We start from the raw sequence: 19,215 nt of genomic DNA, 5'->3' as shown, positions 1-19,215 counted from the left end.
TTTTATGGTTTATTGTAATGTTCAAAGGAGTCCTATATATATTAAAACAAATTTTGGATTATATTTGTGACTTGCTATTTGGGCCTTTTGGCTGTAAATAAAATTGATTGATGGATGTTAAGTTGTGCACTTTTTATAAAATGCTTGCTGATAAAACCACAGTGATCAGTAGGTTCAGTAGGTTAAATTACTGGTTTCTTTGTACTACAGTACAAAGAAAATCACCTTAGATAGTTCTGGGACACAGAATGAGAGTGCTTTGTGATTTTGAAACTTTAAATTTTTTATTTGTATGTTTAGAAATGTTTAGGTAAGAATTTAATAGACTTTCTGTTTTTTGTCTAATACCACATAGCCTGCCATGAGTTGAAAATATTCTTTAGATGTATTCTAACTGGCTATTAACACGTTTAGTAGTGAATATACTATGTTGAATTAAGAATTTGTCACCTATTCATTAGTTGATAATTGTAAGAGAGAGCAGGTAAAGAAAAGTGTTTACATATAAAAGCTGTATATGAATGCATTTAATGTATTTTCCCCTCCTCTCTCCCTCTTGGTGATTTTGTTCCCAAGGAAGAAGAAGAGTCCTCAGAAAGCTGAGGTTTATCTTCAAGGTGCATTAAAAACATACCTTGCTGAAGGATGGGCATTGCTTATTACGCATACACGGAAGCAACTAGCAGAATGTCAAAAACATCTCGGACAAACTGAAAAGTATCCTTCAGAAAAATGGAAAATTGCTGATTATGTGTGCTTGGATTTATCTTATTGGCGGGGTAGTAGAACTTAAAACACATTTGGGAGTAGCAGAGGTATTAACTTCCAAAAGTCTGCATGCAGCCACCAAAAAGTCTGTATCTCATACTATGAAATAAATACATCCTTTAATTAACCTTGACTCCTGGAAATTATGTGAATACATCAGTGCAGTTCCCTTGTTAGCAGCATGGAAGCAGTTTGCCGTAGTCTCGACTTCCCATCTAGCCTACACTCCTTGGATGCATTGATGGTTTCTCATACAATATTAACCAGGTTTGACCCTGGTTAGCTTCTGACTGCAGACAAGGTCAAAAATGTAAATACATACATCCTCACAAGTTTGTATAGACTGCTCCTGAGTTTAAATTGGACTAATATTAATTGAGGTATTAAGGACCTAGTTAGATATTAGAACATGTTTTAAATAAATGCAAAAAACAAAAAAAATGTTGATTTACAAGTTGGAGATTACAATTGAGGAATCAGATTTTTAAGCCACTCTTAAAGTTGCCAGTTTTGACTTCAGATTGTTGAAAAGGATTATTACTGCCTGGAGCATTCATTGTGTTCCTGTGCTCTTTTCCAATGTGCTTGAAAGCTGTAGTTAAATCCTGTTTGGCTATCTTTGCCATTCAACCCCTGAAATACCATAAGAGCTCCAGGTTGTTGGAGCCACAGGCTTTGTTTTATTTCTTCATCTGGTCTAGCATTTATAGTTAAAGGTAAAACACCATATTAGGATCATGGGGGCCTGCTATATCCTGATTTCCCTGACAACTGTAGTAGATACATCCTGTCTCACTGAAGCTGAGAAAAAAAAAACATTTTCTAGCTTAGTATTGTGTAGCACATTCCTTTAGTTATGTATCACAGTCAGTGATTCAAATGCTAGGTATGCTCCAATAGGAATTAATTCTATTACAGTTTGGGCAGTTAAGAGATACTCAAGTCAAAGGGAAATATACCAGAAGAAGAGGAAGGGATGGGTTGGGGTTGGTAACTGGAGCAGAATTTGGTTAATGATCATCTCAGAAATTGATTGATGGTCTTTTCTATTGATTCTTCTTCATATATATCTTATCCTTTCCCTTTTGCTCCCATTTAATTGCTTTAAATATATATATTTTTATGCATTCAAATTTGAATCATAGTTTTAAATAGAGCATCTTGAATTCTAGTTGGCATAGAAAAAAAATATTTTGCACTATTTCAGTGTAAAGTCACTCCTGAAGTACTAAAATTATTGTATTACTGTATCACCTTTTCAGTATTTCTGATAAATGGAAGATAAAGAATTAACTGCTTTTGTACCAAGACTTGTATATATATTCTTTTTCCACACTTCCTTATCTCTGTGCCAGCTATCTTCAGACAAGCAGTCTTTTAGCTGGTGATAATAACTTAACTGAAGAAGAGCGGAAACATTTTTGCCAAGAAATATTAGATTTTGCCAAACAACCCTCAGAAGTAGAAGGTAAGATTTGAGAGGATCTTATTGTCAGACTTCAAACAGGCTATTTTTAAAGCTACCAACTTCATTCTGTAAATGTCAAGATAATTTCTTAATTTTCTCAAGATTCCTATTTGTGCTTGTCTTCTATTAGTTTGGGGCTCTTTTATTTTGTTTGATGATGAGTAATTTCAGGGCAGTTTAGTTTTAAACCCTATGTAAATCCATCAATAAATGTAACATTTACAAAATATGACTTCATAGTTCAAACTCAGCTTTTTTTGAGAGAGAGCGAGCAACAAGTTTCTAATCCTTACAACAGAAATGATATGGTTGAAGTGTGTGAGTAGTATATGTTGAAATCACAGAAGCTAGAAGAGTGAGTGAATAAGTTTTCAAATACTTTTAACTCAGAGCTTTATGCTTCCCTATAACTAGAATAAACTAGAATAAAATTTGCACGTAGCAAGAGAAAGAAGACAGATTATAATATGCATAATATATTTGCTTTGAATATTCAACCCCTTACTTTAATTAAGTTCACCTGCAGCTACTACTACCTGAGTGTTTGGTTAAACAAAATGTATGTTACAGCTAGGATTCAAAATATTTTAGGCACACTTAATGTTTTGTTCCAAACTGCAAGACCTTGATAAAAATTGCTTTGGGTTTGGAGATCAACAGGTAAATGTATATTCCCTGAGTTAAATATATTTAAATGACCAAACCAGGAAGTTATTTTTCCCTTAAGGTTATTATAATTAGATAAATGGAAATGTTGTTTTCAGTAAAACTGATCCTGCCAACAGAGTGTACCATAAATCCCATTTATATTTAATTCCCAGGACAGAAAGTTATGCTTTCCATGCATTCCTTCGCACAGTTGAAGAATCTACATTTTGATCCTCCTAATGCTGTGGTTCATGTGGGTGGAACACTGTCTATTGAACTGACGCTGGTAAATCAGATGCCCATATCGGTGAACGTGGATCACATTGCTATTAATGTCCATTTCAGCATTGAAAAAAATAGCTACCGGAAGACAGCTGAATGGCTTACGAAACACAAGACTTCCAATGGTATTATCAACTTTCCAAATGAGATTGTAGGTGTCTCTCTTTCAAGAAGTAGCTTACCAGGGCTGGAGTTGTATGAAATGTATGAGAGAAGCCCCTCGGATAATTCTTTGAACACAACAGGCATCATCTGCAAAAATGTGCATATGCTGTTACGAAGGCAGGAGAGCAGCTCTTCATTGGAAATACCTACAGGGCTGACTCTGGAGGATGGGGCCCACGTGTTAAAATGTAGCAACTTAATACTGGAACCAGGGGTCAATAAAATAACTTTCAGAACCCAGGTATGTTTTATAGAAAGCAAACTGTAATCCAGTATTGCTCCCTTGCCTCTGTTTTGCACTTCTAGTCCTTTACTGCTTCCTTCTTCGGCATTTCAGGCTAAAGACTAGAATATCTGAAAGGAAGGCTACTTGCTTAGGCGGGATTTCTGATTGGTTCTGTGACATGCATCTATAGAAATAGCGTAGCAAATTGTTTTGAAAACTTACATTTCTTCTCTAAGTCTGAAAAGCAAAGCTACAATTAACATTTCATCTCTCTTCCAAGTATTAGGGTAACTTTTTTTGTGTGGTTTTGTGTAAACATTGTAAATGCAGAAGTCTGGCTCATGTACAGTATTTCATCATTTACCTGTCTAGGTTACCATACACGCATCATTTATATCCTACCCACTTTAAACTAACTCTGGGTTGCTCACATGAAATAAAGTCCAAAATCTAAAGCAGTGTCTGGTTTTGCATCTGGAATTAATTTTGAAACCAACTCTAAAGAAATATAAATATAGGTACTTTAATTACATGTATTTTGTAATATGGTGTAATATATTTAACTATATCACATTTAATATTATTCAGTAGTATGTTCATACATAATCATTTTTCCAGTCATGTATAACTATGTTTATGCTGAAATTGCATGCAACCTTTCCTCTATATAAGCCTCTTGGTTACTCCTTTTGCAGCATTAGAAAAGCTGTGTTCATTGTTAGTCTTTCTAAAATAGCAAACTGTTATGACCACTTATGAACAAACCACAACCTTAAATTGCCATTTCGAGCTAGTTAATAGCTATAGCTTACTGGCTTGAATGCAGTAGGTAACTCTGTTTAAGTAGAGAATTCCTCTGACTGCATGTGTTGAGAAAAGTTGATTTTATGTGGGCTAAAAAACATTTAATGGTTAATTGTAATATTGAAGCAGTTAGTACTTCCAATATCATTGTGAATGCTAAACTGAAATTGTATTTAAAGAAAGTGTTGAATGTGTTTTGATTAATTGCATGTTCTTTTGGATATTTTTATTGCTTTTAATACAGTGGTGCTTAAAAGTTTGTGAACCCTTTTGAATTTTCAATATTACTGCATAAATATAACCAAAAATGTGATCTGTTCTCCATACAAGTCCTAAAACTAGTTAAAGAGAACCCAATTAAACAAATGAGTCAAAAACATTATACTTGTTCATTTATTTATTGAGGAAAATGATCCAAAGCTACATTTCTGTGTGGCACCTTTGTGAACCTTTGCTTTCAGTAATTGGTATGCCCCCCTTGGGCATCAATAACTGCAGCGAAACATTTCCGATAACTATTGATCAGTCCTGCACATAGGCTTGGAAGAATTCTAACCCATTCCTCCTTACAGCTTGAACTCAGGGATGCTGGTGGGCTTCCTCACATGAACTGCCCGCTTCAGGTCTTTCCACAACATTTCCATAGGATTAAGATCAGGACTTTGACTTGGCCATTCCAAAACATTAACTTCCTTCTGCTTTAATCATTCTTTGGTCATATGACTTGTACAGTTTGGATCATTGTCTTGCGGCATGACCCACTTTCTCTTGAGCATCAGTTCATGGATAGATACTGTGTCATTTTCCTATAGAATTTGCTGGTAAATTCAGAATTCATAGTTCCATCAACGATGGCAAGCTGTCCTGGTCCAGAGCCAGCAAAGCAGGCCCAAACTATGATACTGCCACCACAGATGGGATAACGTTCTTCTGCTAGAATGCAGTGTTTGCCTTTCACCGAACATAACTCTTTCCATTAAAGCCCAAAAGTTCTATTTTGATCTCATCCATTCACAGAACGTTCTTCCAATAGTCTTGTGGTTTATCCATGTGGTCTTTTGCAAACTCTAGAAGGGCAGCGATGTTCTTTTGGAGAGTAACGGCTTTCTCCTTGCATCCCTGCCATGCACACCCATCATTGTTCAGTGTTCTTCTGATGGTGGTCTCATGAACACTAACATTTGCCAATGCAGGAGAGGCCTTTAGTTCCTTAGACATTACCCTGGGGAGACCTCCTGGAGTATTATAGCTTTTGGTGTGATCTTGGTTGGTCGACCACTCCTGGGGAGGGTAACAGTGGTGTTGAATTGCTTCCATTTGTATGTGTTCTGCCCAAGAGTGGACTGGTAGAGTCCAACCTCTTTAGAATAGTTTTGTAACCTTTACCAGCCTGGTGAACATCAATAACTGTTTTTTGGAGGTCCTCAGAAATCTCCTTTCTTCAAATCATGACACACTTCCACATACCTGTGATGTGAAGATCAGACTTAGATAGTGAATACCCAGAATTCTGTTCTTAGAGGCAGAACCTCCCACACTCAACCTGATTATCATCCTATTGATTGAAATACCTGACTCTAATTTCCCCTTCGAATGAACTGATAATTCTAGAGGTTCACATTCTTTTGCCACACATAAATATGAAGCTTTGGATTATTTTCCTCAATAAATAAACGAGTATAATGTTTTTAACTCATTTGTTTAACTCGGTTCTCTTTATCTAGTTTTAGGACTTATGTGGAGAACAGATGACATTTTTGGCCATTTATGCAGAAATACTGAAAATTCAAAAGAGTTCACAAACTTTTAAGCATCACTGTACTGTGTATGTAAAAACATTGACCACATACAAGAAGAAATACAAACAAAAACGAACAGAAGAAAAAAAGTAGAAAGCAAAGCAAACCCAAAACTCAGTTTGAAATAGATGAATATGAAATAAAAACAAACCCATTCTTAAAACTGAAAATTCTTATGATATTGAGGGACCTGATATAAAGTCCATCAAATAATAACTGATTATAGGTGAGAATTTAATGTATCAGTGGGCAGTTCAAGCATGTACAGTATATACATGAAATAGCAAATAACACAAATCCTAATGTCCTGAATTCTATGTGCATACTTCTTTTAGTAATATGGAACAGTAGATTAATTTTAATCAATCCATTGTTATAAATGAGTTTGTATAAATAAACTCAGTGTGTTTGTGTTTAGATGTGTAAATAAGCTGCAGTTTGGTGTATGTGTGGTTGGCTGGCCTATGTGTGCTTTCCCCACCACATATAGCAGAACATACTTAGTTGAGCTCCGTGTTCACAGGGTGGAGTGGGTGGAAGCAGAAATTCCTGAGTTCAAATACATTGGTATTTTTCCTCTTTAAATTGCCATGAGTTCAAATTATTTAATGTAAAAGCACATCTGAAGCTGCTTTATGCTCTTTTGCTCTATTCATAAAAATGTAGAATATACCAATGGTTATGTGGACACAATGTCACTTTGAGGATGAAAATGCATTCCATTTTGTGTAATTATATGCTGACCAATTGTTAAGAAATTGCTTGCTTTCTCAAATGGTCTTCAGTTAAAAAAAATTGAAGAAGGTTTTAATATATAAATACTTAAAATGTTCTCATAGGGCAAAGAACCTGGAACATATACACTCAGGCAGTTATGCATTTCAGTGGGCAAAATGCAGTTTGCCCTACTTCATATTTATCCAATTGTGCAGTATGATGTGTATTCTCAGGAGCCACAGCTAAAAGTGGAACCATGTACTGGTAAGTAAATAATTAGAAGTTGTACTTTTTTATTATTTCCTTATACCTCAAATAGAAAAACTATAAACTAATGTGTGAGGACTAAGTTCTGTGCAGCTATCTTCCATTAACCAATATTTTTTTTAAAAAAATAATGTATTTGGACCAAATCGTTTGTTCCTCTAACTGATAGGAGATGGATGGATGGATGGATGGATAGATATAAAGATGTTACTGGGTATCTAATTTGGAAAATTACACATTTAAACCCTTGAAAAATGTTTACTAATGAATACAATATTTAAGCAGCTTCAGTGGTGAGAAAAAGTTAGGAACCCTTTATATTTGTGAACTCTCCTTTAATAGGAGTTTGAAACTCAGATCTTATTGTAGTCACAGTATTGCAGTATTGCTGATAATTCTAAAGAGTTTACAAACTTTTCCTCACCATTCATTATATGTAATTATTGCTTTGAAGTCAAAAGTAAATATCATAGCTTAAGTTGATGAGTCCAAGGGAATTGTTTAGTTAACTTCACTGCCATGTAATGGTACCGTATATTTTTTTAAAATTTGTATCTGTTGCAATATCTGAGGATATCCTAAAAATATGGGACATAATGGAATGAGTGCCTGGCATTGCCTTCATTCCCTGGGTTTATTGTGGAAGGTTTAAGCTGTTTCTGACGGATGAAAATATTCAGCTCTTTATTCATCTAAAGCAAGAGGTTCTTCAAATAAGACCTAGTTGTGAATCTGTTTGCTTGAGATCTTTCATAGATAATTCAATGAATGTGAAACACTTTGTACAATTATGTGATAGAAAACAATATATTTAGGGTCATCATTTTATAGTTTTGTGAATTATGAACTAATATCCATATGTACCAGAGATAATTTGTGATTTGATTCACTGAAACCTTTCGATAAATAATAGTTTTATCACCTTTGTGGTTATTCTAGGATAACAGAAAATTGTGTTTTCCATATGAGTGATCAGTTTCTGTTCAAAAATCCCTTTTGTGTGTCTCTGTTTTAGCTAAGCTATTAACTCAGCAGTTACCGGACACACTCTTTGGAGTTTTTGATGTACACTGTCAAACTTCCCTGGGGATATATGTCTTTCTGGGCTCTTACAGGCACAGTATTTTATCTTTAAATGATTATTGAGGTAAAAGAGTGTCTTTCTCTCTTCTTACTAAACCACAAATAGATTAAAGATTAGAACACACTAAAACAGATTGTATATTTGATTCAATATTATCCAAATTATGTTGTGCAAGCAGTGATTCCTTTGCCACACTCCTTATTATCAACTCATTTTTCTCCAGATAGCCTTTTGGCTGGCATTCCTCAGAAGGTAAAATTTACAGTGACTACTGGCCATTATAATTTAAAGAATGGAGATGCACTACAACTAAGTAATGCTGATGCCATGCCTGTCTTGTACCATCCAGAGAGCAAAGCTGTGATTTATTCAAATACTCAAGGTATTCAGTTTTGTTATTACACTAATTTTAATCCTGTGATAAAAGAGATTCCACAGCATAAAAAACCATCAAGGAAATTGTAGATGTTAACACATGTGAAAAAAGGTGAAAGGTCCCCTGTGCAAGCACTGAGTCATGTCTGACCCCTTGGGGGGATGCCACTTTGACGTTTTCTTGGCAGACTAAAGCGGGGTGGCTTGCCATTGCCTTCCCCAGTTATCACCTTCCCCAGCAAGCTGGGTACTCATTTTACCAACCTCGGAAGGATGGACACATAGCACTCTGTTTTCTCTGGTATCTTAATTGTTGTTGCATTTAAGCTTCTCATGACCATTGCAGTCTGCATTTTATTAGGATTTGGTATAATATGTATATCGTTAGAATCAATCTACTTCTGATGCTTTACTTCTCCTTTGCACAATTTAAAACACAGGGAAATAGCATTAGAAACAACATTAAACTTTAAAGCTTATCCACACATCTTTCTTGCCATTACCAATTAATGAGGATGTGCTGTCACAATGAATTCTCCATCTTGGTGTCCATATGTTACTGAAGTAAGCTTGGTTGTAGGATGATCCAACAGGCAAGTTGTGTTTTTCATAGGAAAACAAAATAAGCCCTCTGTATGAACGTTTTGTGTTATATACAGGAAGATGCTGAATGAGGCCAGTGGCCTGCAGGATTCATTTGTGCTTTGGCTGCTGAACAGAGCAGATGCTTGCTTTTTTGGTTTGATTCTGTCAGGGAATATCAACTTTATGGAAGAACTTCCCTGACATCAACTTTCCTATTTGTGCGCAAAAAAGATCATAACCCTATTGTTTTTCCTACTTCTGGACCTCATATTTGCATTCTGTCACCTGTTCTTGCAATGGCGCTGCTGCTGCTATTTTTCCAAGCAGCCAAAGTGCACAATGTTGCCTGGGCACTACAAGCTGTTGACTGACACCCCCAGGGCCAAAAGAAGAGTAGGGCAGCAGCTACACTCGTGCCATAGCAACCCAGGAAATGGAGAAAGAGCACACTGGACAGGCACTGTTGAGATGCCACCATCCAGACTTAATAAAATTGCTGCCATTGATTTATGCCTCAGGAATGAGACCTGTAGTGAAGGCATTGACACTACCAGCCTTGCGGCAGCAGCGGTTTTCAGGCTGAAAGACTTTCCCCTGTTCTTGAGGATGGGAGGAAAGCATATTGCCAGGAATGTGTGAAAGAGCACTTAGTAATTCTGAATGAATTGCTCCTGTTACAAAAGAAAAACTTATAGAAGAGATCCTTATAGTTATAGTGCTTAATATTCATATATTGTCTTTTTTCACAAAGATTTCTTTCTAAGGATAGATCCTAAGTAAAACCCACTTGTTCTTACTTTTATATATATATTTATTGGGGTGGGTGGGTTATCAGTTTGCTGAGCTACACACAGCTTTTAGTTGAAACCATGAAAGCAAGCAGCGTGTATAGTGCCTTCTGATCTCTGGATTGTATCTATAGTAGATTGACTTGATATTTATATATAATGAAGCCATGTAGAAAGCAAATATTGCAGTGCTGCTTTCTCCCTTATTTTTTTATTCCAGGGATACAGGAGTAGAGGATTATATCGTCCATACAGAGTGCTACTACTGCCCAAATAACAGAAAATTTAACAAAGGACACTTTACAGTGTTAAAATAAATCCCATAGGAAACAATAGGAACACAACTCTATCCTCACCAACTGAAAACAATTATCAGTCCTTCCTCCTCAGAAGAGATTTTTTTCAATTTATTTCACTGGATACTTGGCAAAAGGAGCACAAATTGCTTTAACATTCCTTTTCGTTAGCCTATCTCTTCCATGAGATTTTCTTCAATGTTTTGATTTTTAAGAGAAATAATCTCTTTCATATATACTAATACCCCATTTCTTAGCAAGAACAAACAAAAAGTGACTTTTGGGGTTTCTTCCCCCCCACCCCTTTGGGGGCCTACTTGCTAGGCAGAACTCCAGCAAAAGCTGGTGTTTTTGCTTGTACGCAGGAGTCCACTGATAGCTGCAACAAGAAAAGACTTGCTGATGTTTCTTAATTATATAAATACACTTAACATTGTGACAGCAAGGTATAAGCTCAGAATTACCACATATCCAGGAGCTCATCAAACTAGCCAAATCAATAAATTATTTTTGGCTTTTAAATTTACCCTGAAACTCAACTTCAGCAAGGCATAAGAACATGCATAGAGTGCACAGCCATAATGAAGCTTAAGAAATAAAGCAATTTTGTATTACTCTTGTAATCTTTATATATATAAAACCTTACTAGCATTAGTAACACATTTTTGAACTATTTGCCTGCAAAATAAACACAACACACATGCAATCCATCCATCCGCATTAATTTTCTCATAACAATAATTAAAAAAAACCTTGCTCAGCTATTCTTTTGTCTAGCATGAACTTAATTCCTATTTTATTTTCAGTACTTAACTCCCGCTTCAGCCCATCCAATCTAAAGCAATAGAATTAGGGGCATGACTGATCACTAATGCGGTACTGGCTAGGTTGAAAAAAGTTCACCTACTTCTGCCTCCCCACCAAAGACACAGTTGCAGTGCTCAGAACAAATGAAATAAAACTTCTGAAACACATTTCAAAATAAATTTTGAAATTTTGAAACAAAACTTTTAAACACTTCATGCTTGGTACATTCAAAACAACTGTTTTGAGGTCAAAACAGTTTGCTTATTTGTTACACGCTGAATATTTTGTTAATTCAAATGTAAATTATAGTCCCTAATTTCTATTTCATACAATTGTAGAAAAGGTATCAGAAGCATCACTAACAGTTCAGTCATCTGAGAAAATCACAAGCATCAGTTTACCTGTGGTTCCTGCTTATCATGTGATTACCTTTGAGCTTGAAGTTTTATACTCACCACCAATCCCAATATGTATAATGGAAAATGAGAATCTAACAAGTAAGGAGTGTAGGAAAAAAAGCAAAGAGAAAGAAACATCTTACAACAGCATGGCTACAATTGACCAAAAGGTGAGGAAATATGAATAATTTTTTGAACTTATTTTGGCTAATATTTAAATTAACTAGATATGAAATTCAGGTGTCAACGTCATGTTTCAAACTGGCAAATACTTATATATTAATAATCTGCTGCACTACTTGTTTGATCCCTGGGGATGTTTTGGCAATTCTACAGTGTTTCTGCATTGTTTTGTGTTGTTATTTCCATTAAATTACAAACATCAATTCCTGAGAGAATCTGAATAGATTTTCAAGCCTGCTATTCCAGCTAGCTTGCTATAAAACATTTGTTTTGTGCATTTATGCAGAGATGAAAGAATGGCAAGACAATAAATCTGTACTAAAATGCTTCTAGATTGGATTGGATTGGATATGCTCTGCTCTGCTCTGCTCTTCACTTATTCTCCAACACCCAAAATTGAGAAATACAGCACCTATTTGTAATTAAATAGAAATTTTAAGCTATATAGCAGATGATTTTATTTTCTGTTTCCTACAGGTAACCATTGATTGTCCGTGGTCAATTTATTCCACTATTATTTCACTTACATTCAGTGTACCCTTTAAAGCCAAGCATTCCTTATTATCAGCAGGCACAAGGTAAGTTACTCAAAGTTCTCATTCTCCATTCCATCAGTAAAGCTTTTCTTATCAAAGCTACAAGTTAGGTAGTATGAATGAGCAGGAAGTTTTGAAAATGCCTTTTAATTCCAAAGCCGCCCTTGTGTCCTTTTATGATTCAAGCTACAATTCCAAACCTATTTCCTTGGGAGGAAGCCTTAGTGAATTCAGTTTGACTGTCCTAAGTAGACATGTAGTTTATTGTACTGTCAATTGTATGGTGGGATTTTTTGCCCTTTACCTTTCAAATGAGAGCCTTACTTAAAACATCATCCAGATTTAGTGGGTATAACCTAATGTAAATTAGCATGTTTTCCTCAGGTTCTTTTTTAAACTACTGTTTTCATCTTGTTAATTCTGCTGCTACACACGCACACACACACACATAAATTGTATATAGTAATAACTCCTTACAATATTTAAAAAGTCATTTCCTTCTTATTTTAGGAAATATATACAAGTTTGTGTGCAGAACATGTCAGAAATCTGTTTTCAGTTCTCTGACAATAATCTCACAAGTTCTGACATTTACAAAGATTTAAGTCTTCAACCTCTAAATCCCAAAGCGGAACAGGTAACTATTTCACATGTATTTCTTGTAATAACATAAAAAGTATATACAAACTACAACTCAATCTCACTCATTTTATTATATATCTTAAAGCCATAAATATCTACATGTGTGTGGCTTCTGAAAAAAATCAAGTATTTATTCTTAAAAAATGATTATGAAAAGTATCATATTATTGTGATGCCTGAAAAGTATTTGGGAAGAATGAATGGTACCCCAAGAGTCCCTTGTCCTCATCTACAATATATGGAGACAATATTAGCTTCATTTTGGGCTGTAGTCTTTTCAATAAACTTACTGTAAATGTTATGGTGACTATTTGAGATGCAGTTGAAAAGCTGCAATAGGGATGGGGTTTTGAAAAAGTCCTGTGGACAGGTTCTTTTATTTGAATGGTATACAGGTAGTCCTCACTTAACCACAATCGGGCCTGGAATTTTGGTTGCTGAGTGAAGCAGTCATTAAGTGAATCTGACCTGATTTTGTGACCTTTTTTGTGGTGACCATTAAGTGAATCACCATGGGTTTTAAGCAAACCATGTGGTCGTTAAGTGAATCACACGGTTCCCCACTGATTTTGCTTGCTAGAAGCTGGCTGGGAAGGTAGAAAATGCCAATCACATGACCATGGGATGCGCTGATGGTCATAAATGCAAACCGGTTGCCAAGCACCCAAATCGTGATCATGTGGTCATGGGGTTGCTGCAATGGTCGTAAGTGTGAGGACCAGTTGTAAGTAGTTTTTCCCAGCACCATCCTAAGTCCAAACCATCATTAAACAAATGGTTGTTAAGTGAGGATTACCTGTAATTGAAAATCTGTTGCTGATAATTTGAACTGCAGTTTTCTGTTTGGGTACATTTATTTATCACAGCCTTGTGTAGCGCAGAGTGGTAGGTGGCAGTATTGCAGCCGAAACACTCCCCACGACCCGAGTTCGATCCCAGCGGAAGCTGGATTCTCAGGTAGCTGGCTCAGGTCGACTCAGCCTTCCATCCTTCCGAGGTTGGTAAAATGAGTACCCAGCTTGCTGGGGAAGGTGATGACTGGGGAAGGCAATGGCAAACCACCCCACTATAGTCTGCCAAGAAAATGTCACGAAAGTGGTGTCCCCCCAAAGCGTCAGACATGACTCAGTGCTTGCACAGGGGACCTTTCACACATTTATTTTCAGTCTGTTGAACTGTTTAAATCTGTAGGAGAAGTTAAAGGGCTAGTGCTAACTTCACTTTTTCAACAAATACACAATAAAATTGTGTGCCCTAGAGACTGGGAAAGGTTGGTATATATACCTATACTGAAGAAGAGAACTTGTAAGTTATTAAACATTTGCATTAATTCCTAACACTAGTGAAGTTTTGCTCAAGATCTTGCAAAAAAGAATAGAGCCATACATAGAAATAGAAATGTCAAATGGACAGTCAATTTCAGAAAAGGCAGAGGGACGTGAGATCAGACAGCTAGTATAAGAATAATAATAGAGAGAATGAAAGTTTAAGAAGGTGGTTTGCTTTTGCTTCATTGGCTATAGCAAGGCTTTTGTGTAGATCATGTGAGAATATGGAACATATCATGGCTAAGGAGCATGCCAAACATTGCATTATATTTCTGAGAAGTCTTTACAATAAACAAGAAGCTACTGTAAGAATTGGGAAGTTTGAGCCTGTTGGTCCTGAGGAAGTGGATAGGTCCTTAAGCTGTAAGTTTGGCCACAAGTGTACTAGATCTATGTCCCACTTGGTTTATCAAGGCCTTCCATGTGTGTGGTTGGATCCAGATGGTGGTGAATGCATACTTGAGGAAGGGGGTAGTCTTAGAGAGAGAGTACCCATCCTCTCCTCAATAAACAATTGCTGGATCCAGTGGTGTTGGACAATAGGGAAAGTTGTTGAGAAGATGGCCTGGAGGAAGCAGATTATCTAGACCCCTTTCATTTGGTTTCCAGACCTGGATATAGTACTGAGATGGCATTGATTTTATTTGTTGATGATGTGTGGCTGGACCACATAGAGGTGATGCATCCATAACACCCTACCTTGATCTTTCAGTGGCCTTCAATACCATCAGTCATGATATCCTTTTGGACTAGTTTGGTGGGGGGCAGGATTAGGAGTGGGAGGCACCAAGTGATACCAACCAAGTGAGGCTGTGTGTGTCTGGATGGGGAAGAGCAAGCTTTAATCCTGGCAAAATCAAGAGGCTGTGGGTTTTAAGGCCTCCTGGATCTGAGGACCTTCCAGCTTTAGTTTTGGATGGGGTAGCACTCCTCCAGGCAGAATTAGTGCACAAGATGGGGGTCTTATTGAACTCTTGGCTCCTACTTGAAGAGGAGGTGGCAGCTGTGGCCAGGACGGCCTTTGCACAAATCCATCTTGTATGCCAATTGTGCATGTTCCTAGATCAGAAGGCCTTGCTCACTGTCGCTCATTACTTGTTCACCACATGTTTGGACTATTGCAACACACTCTACATGGAATTGAAGACCAGTCAGAAGCTACAATTGGTCCAGAATACAGCAGCATGGTTTATTATGAGTACATTACAGCACACTGCTGTAACATCACTACTTCACAAACTGCACTGGCTCCCACAAAGCTTTCAGGTGCAATTCAAGATGCTAGTTATCACCTGTAAAGCATTACATGGAAGGACTGCCTGTCTCTAATCATTTCTGTTCATCCCACAAGATTGAACAGGGTAGGTATGCTGTGGGCCCCTCTGTGAAGCAGTGCCATCTGATGAGACCTGGAGGCATACATTCTCTATCATGGCAATGCTCTATGGAACAGCATGCCCCTGTAATTTGGATGATCTTAACTGTGCTGGTTTTCCATAAGGCTTTGAAAACCTAGGTCTTCTCCCAGGCATTGGGCCAGGATTTTTAATGAGCCTCTTCTGTTAGAGTTATGAATATGATTGTGGTTGGCCTTGGGTACATTATGGATGTAGAAGCCAAGTAGCTCAGAAGAGGAAAGAAGATGAGACAACAATGAATATTGTTACCATATCTATTTACCTTGAACAGCAGGGTATTATAAGAATGGTAGGATTGGTAGAAGTATTAGCTGGAATCGAAATTGGGGTGTGTGTGAAAACACTTTAACAATTTGAACTAAAAGTAAAGAAGATGAGCTCATTATGAAAATAAAAAATGAAAAAATTGGGATATTAAATATTAAGAAGGTGGTATCAATCAGACAGTGTACTGGAAAAGTAAACGGAGGAAGGCAGTAATAAATACAGATTAAAATCAGGAAAACTAAGGATATTTCTATGACAAGAAAGAAAGAATACTTAAAACAGTAGCCTTTCCAGTGATAATGTGTTGTGAAAGCTGAGCATTGGGAAAGAGTGAGAGAAAGATGGTTGATGTCTTAAAATGTATGGATTTGGGGATGATTATGAAGAGTACTGCTGACTGTAAAAAAAAACCCCATGAAGAATTGATTGATCATGGAAGAAATAGAGACTGGCTGCTCCCATAAGGTGATGATTAACAAGCAGAAACTCCCATTATTTGGGAATGTAATGCAATCAGATGAATGTGTTAGAAAAAAATTAGAAAGTTTGGCAAGACTGAGGCGAAAAAAACTTAAGGTAGATGGATGGGATTGAGGATTCACTTGAATGGCCCTAGAAGAGCTTGGATTTTCACTGAGGCCAGAGTTGTGATTTTTTTCCTCAACTGACTTTTTTTCCTCCATGACATCTAATTATTTTCAGTAAGTTTTACTTTACTTTAGTAGCCAAATAATTGAACACAATTTCCTAATTTATATAGAAAATTGGAAATAATTAAACCTAGCACTGCATTGAAAACAGATACTAGTAACCCAGTGCAACTTCCCAGCTAGATATTTTACCTATTTCTACAAGTAAAAATTCCTTCTTCAGTTATTTGAATGTCTCCCAATTCTTGGAGATTCCAAATTTAATGAGATTATGGAAGATGATGGTAGTCCTGTGCTTTTCCCTTGGTTGGTTTACAGACTTTTCCCAAGCTTTCCTCTTTGTTTTAAAAGGACCAAACTTCTTCTGGAGCTGAGGTAGTCTGAATCTGTACCAAAATCTGTATTTATTTGTGGGAATGTACAGTGTAGGTCTAGGTCTGCAGCCTGATATACAGTACTTCCTACATTCACAGCATTATCTCAATCAATCCATATCTCTTACCTCCCCATCTGGTTCACACAAGTCCCCTGAACTTTAACACAATTTTGTTAAGATTTCTGTAACAACGCACATGTTTGTTACAGTTAAGCCACTGCTTCTGAAAATATGTAAATAAACTCATAATTGATTTACTTATTTAAAAAATATTTCAGTTTTACCTGGTGCTACCCAGCACAGTTCTAATGTATTATATTGACTAAAAATTCTTTCTCAGCATATCTACAGCAAGCAAGCAGTATTTTTTGTCTGGGAACTGAAGTGGACAAAAGAGCTTCCCCCATCATTGCACTGCAAATTTTCAATGAACTTTTGTTCAGCACTCTCTGAGGAGCACTCGTTTTCTCTGAAGCCATACACTTATGAATTCCAGCTGGAAAACTTTTTTGTAAGTTGTCAGTACTTTGTTGTAAAACCACTAGGCTACAATAAGTAATGAGAAAAATGCATTAAAATTTGTGTAGAAGATGTTATATTTCTGCTGCAGTACTAGACATCATGTATTGGTTTATGTTTTATACTTGCTCCATTTCTGTCTTTGTATGGCAAGTAGCTTTTTAAGCTGCAGCATCAAGAAGAGTATATATTTTAATTGTGACAGTTATGTGAGGCTTCCTGGTACAGTATCATTATTGAACTTGCTGCTGGTACAGACTTAACATGATTGCAATGATATGTGCAGTGAAAGCATTTTATATAATCATTGTTCCACTTACCATCTGTCTATTACAATCACCATTAAGCTTTTCCATAATGGTATCAAAGACGAATGACAAAGTAGTGGTCAGCAAAAATGTTTAATGCTATTGTAGCCATAAGTAATTTCTATAAAATGTTAGTTTTAAATATAAGAAATTGACTTGTATGGGACTTTTTTTTACTGATGCTGTGTTTGTAGAAACCCAGGGATTAGGAAGTCCTATCCAGTTATAAAAATAGATTGTATCTTCTGATCAGTTTGAATATTATGAAAAATTATCTTTTGTATGTTGATTATAAATATCATTGTACTCCTGCCAGACATTGTATAATGTGAAAGCTGAGATTTCACCCCCACTGGGGGCAGAATATTGTAAAACAGGCTCACTCTGTTCATTGGAAGTGTCAATAACCCGTCTTTTAGACCTCCTGGATGTGGATAAAGATGAAGCATTAACAGAAACTGATAGATACTGTACAACCAAACTGATGTATGAAGGTTAGTAACTAATATATATATACTCAAGATTTAGTTTGGCTGTTTATTGGTTGATAACTTACTGAACCATAATGTTAGCATCAACGTTATGATGCTTTTATGATGCATTATGATGTTAAAACGTGCTTTTCTTTTGGTATCCCAGGATATTATGTATTTATGTATTTATGAAATTTATATCACACCTTTTGTACAAGAGCTAGAGTGGTGCTCAGTCCTCCTCTTTGTCCCATCAACAGCAACCCCGTGAGGTGGCGTTGAACTGAGCTGAGAGACAGCAATTGGCCCCAAGTTGCCCCATGAGTTTTCAGGGTTGAGGAAAGATTAGAATCTAGGTCTTGCAACTTCTAACCCAACACCTTAACTGCTACATCAGACTGTTACTGGAAACAGAACAGTGAAGATGTTTAGAGAAGAATCTTATAAAAGTATTCCTTTATAGGAATCCTTAAAAGGTATTTGTGGAATCATAATCCTACACTTTTTAATAGAACTATATTTTTCCATACAGATGATATTTATCTGACAGAATTATCTGTTATATTACTATTACTAATTTAGCAGGCAGGGATGTTTGAAAATTCTGCCTTGTAAATATCTCTCATACTTCCAATCTTTTTCTTTTAGACGAAAAAACACCTCTAAATTTAAGCACAAATAAGTTATGGAAAAGACCAGGTGCTATCAATCCACAAAAGGTTGCTTTATAGGATATTACCCAATGTCACATTGTAATGCCATACCAGTTGAAATAATAGTTGATTTTGAATAACATTTCCTCTTTATTTCAGTTGTAGATGACAGTAGTAACTGGGCAGTCTGTGGGAAGAGCTCAGGAGTAATATCTATGCCAGTAGCGGTTCGAGCAACCCACAAAGTACATATGGAAGTAATGCCACTTTTTGCTGGATATCTCCCTTTCCCTGATGTTAAACTATTTAAATATCTCCCTCATCACTCTGCTCACTTTATGCAGCTTGATGCTGGTAAGAATGCGTTCATTTAAAAGTTATGTGA

At 36.4% G+C, this 19,215-nt stretch overlaps 1 protein-coding gene across 2 annotated transcripts in view; it reads left to right on the top strand.

Moving 5' to 3' along the window:
- The window catches only part of TRAPPC10 (trafficking protein particle complex subunit 10), a 61,687-nt gene that overhangs the window by 38,620 nt on the left and 3,852 nt on the right, over positions 1-19,215 (top strand). The window contains exons 12-22 of one of the 2 annotated variants that reach the window (XM_063305305.1): positions 577-717; positions 2,124-2,236; positions 3,058-3,572; positions 7,000-7,141; positions 8,452-8,610; positions 11,418-11,647; positions 12,138-12,238; positions 12,707-12,833; positions 17,218-17,388; positions 18,021-18,198; positions 18,990-19,184. In XM_063305305.1, coding sequence (XP_063161375.1) covers positions 577-717; positions 2,124-2,236; positions 3,058-3,572; positions 7,000-7,141; positions 8,452-8,610; positions 11,418-11,647; positions 12,138-12,238; positions 12,707-12,833; positions 17,218-17,388; positions 18,021-18,198; positions 18,990-19,184 — 2,072 coding nt within the window. Of the gene's footprint in view, positions 1-576; positions 718-2,123; positions 2,237-3,057; positions 3,573-6,999; positions 7,142-8,451; positions 8,611-11,417; positions 11,648-12,137; positions 12,239-12,706; positions 12,834-17,217; positions 17,389-18,020; positions 18,199-18,989; positions 19,185-19,215 lie in introns of those variants that run through there. The other variant, XM_063305306.1, reaches the window with a different exon arrangement.

This window comes from Candoia aspera, chromosome 5 (genome assembly GCF_035149785.1).
Source record: "Candoia aspera isolate rCanAsp1 chromosome 5, rCanAsp1.hap2, whole genome shotgun sequence".
NCBI classification, from domain to species: Eukaryota; Metazoa; Chordata; class Lepidosauria; order Squamata; family Boidae; genus Candoia; species Candoia aspera.
Note: the sequence above shows the minus strand (reverse complement) of the source record. Positions and strands in the feature narration are given on the sequence as shown.